A 2,132-nucleotide genomic window follows, 5' to 3' on the forward strand; every position below is an offset into this window, starting at 1 on the left:
GCAAGGGGCGAAGCGGGAGGGGGGTGGGTGGGTGGGTGGTGGGGTTGATCAGCTCTCGAAGCTCCCTCGCTAGCCTGACCACAGGGCTCAGGCTTCCGGATGCATGTGGCTCAGCTAGCGTACAGTCGGCTAGTTACGGCTGGCTGGCTAGCCAGTTCAGTTAGTTGTGTCAGTTCAGTTGGCAAGCCAATCGCACTACTGACGCCGGGTGTGCATCCGCCCATGTTGGTCATTTTATTTGCCTTGCCGTACAACGATGCCGTACAGGTCTCTGGTGGGTCCGCGGCGGTCATGGACCGGGCGGCACTTACGGCGGTGTCGTCGTCCCGGGCTATGCACATCACCCGGGTGAGTGTCTGTGTGGGTCTCTTTGTGGGTTTGGGGAGAACTCAAAATTGCGGTGGGAACGGGGCTGCTGGGCCGAGTCGGAGTGGGAGGCGGAGGCTGCTGGACGATGCGTTCTTTTCCCACACGAACCGCCCCAACCCGCAAACCCGTTCCCACCTCAATTTTGAGTTCTCCCCACACCCACACAGACACCCACACAGACACACACCCGGGTGATGTGCCTCTCCCGCGCTGCAGGCCCCCATATTCGCGCCGGTCAGTCAGGCGGTCACCCGCCGAGTGGCGTACCACACATTTGCACACGTGCTTAATTTGGACACCAAGTTTCATATTGACCGCCGTACGGGACGAGTGTCCAGAATCTTGGAGAGGGGTACGTACGGCGTGGGTTTTAGGAGAGGGGTGTTGGTACGGTATTGGATGGGGTACGGACAGAGCTATTTTGGGGCTTTGGGGGTCGGAGGGGCTCTGCTCAGATTATAAAAACACACACAGATACACACATATAGACACACATACATACACACACAAACAAACACACGCACATACACCCCACACACAACCTTGTTCTGTACACCCACCGGAATACGTACATTATATCTCCTATACATCCCCAACACAAATCTGTGTACAACCAACATCTGTTTATTGTGTTATATTGTTGCACAATGTGCATGAGTAAGATGGTGTGGTAGCAGCTTGTACATAGTACGGCACACATGACGTCTACAAATGCGTGCTAAGGCGCTCCGCCAGTATCTTGACCCCAGCTCCCTACCGGCCCCCGTCCCGCAGGCACCCGGTCCATCGGCGTGCTGTACCGCGCCCTCATCTTCACCTTCCTGCCCACGGGGTTGGAGCTGGGGGCGGTGGCGGGGCTCCTGGCCTCGCGCTTCGGAGCGCTGCTGGCGGGGCTGCTGGCGGCCACCTTCGCCGCGTACGTCACCTGGACGGTGGGCATGACGCAGAGGGCGACAGACGTGCGGAAGGTAATGTTTTTTGTGTGCGTACGTGTGTGTATGTGTTTTGTGTTTTGCGGGGGACCCGGCTTTGCAAGAAGGGATGGAGGTGGGGTGATGATTGCGGGTTGTAGGGGTGGTAAGGTGGGGGGGTGGGGGGTTAGGGGGGTATCCTCCGGTGCATGTGATCCCCAGGGGGGGGAAAGAGTCCCCTCTCTCTCCGGGGGGGGGGAGGGGCTGCTGCCTTAGGGGTGGTGCAGTGGGTGTGTACGACACATGTGGTGGATATGTATCAAACTACCGGTGTCATCTCCACCATCATCACCATCGTCATCTTACATTCCTCCTGCACTTGCGAGAGCTCCTTACCGCTCCTTTACAAAGGGCCCTTCCCCCCCCCCGCGGCCCCCCACACACACTCACTCACTCACTCCTACCCCCGGCTACCTACTCCCCCTCCCCCGCCCCCCCCCACAGGAGGTCAACCACCTGGACAACCAGGCCAGCAGTAAGGCGGTGGATGCACTGCTCAACTTTGAAACAGTGACGCTCTTCAACAATCAGCGACTTGAGGTACGGCGCCGTACGGCCGTACGGCAGCCAGTTCTGCCATTGGCAACACACACTACCAGTACTGCATCTTCTGTCGTGTGGCGATTGTCATGATGACGTTGCGATGACGTTGTGGCCAGGACGGGTGGTGGCGCCGTGTTGCGGTGGTGGGTGTTTTCCACCATTTTTCACCCCGCCGTTACACACACACACACATACTGTGCGTGTGTGTTCATGTGTAAATGTGTGTGCCACGGTGGTTTGGGGAATGAA

General features: G+C 58.3%; 1 protein-coding gene across 1 annotated transcript in view; it reads left to right on the forward strand.

Annotated features, from left to right (window-relative positions):
* Positions 1-2,132, forward strand: part of VOLCADRAFT_103403 (uncharacterized protein) — a gene marked incomplete at its 5' end in the record, with an annotated part of 15,924 nt that overhangs the window by 2,323 nt on the left and 11,469 nt on the right. The window contains 4 exons of the mRNA XM_002947123.1: positions 268-348; positions 586-721; positions 1,144-1,301; positions 1,785-1,880. Coding sequence (XP_002947169.1) covers positions 268-348; positions 586-721; positions 1,144-1,301; positions 1,785-1,880 — 471 coding nt within the window. The remainder of the gene's footprint in view (positions 1-267; positions 349-585; positions 722-1,143; positions 1,302-1,784; positions 1,881-2,132) is intronic.

This window comes from Volvox carteri (assembly GCF_000143455.1).
Source record: "Volvox carteri f. nagariensis unplaced genomic scaffold VOLCAscaffold_5, whole genome shotgun sequence".
NCBI lineage: Eukaryota > Viridiplantae > Chlorophyta > Chlorophyceae > Chlamydomonadales > Volvocaceae > Volvox > Volvox carteri.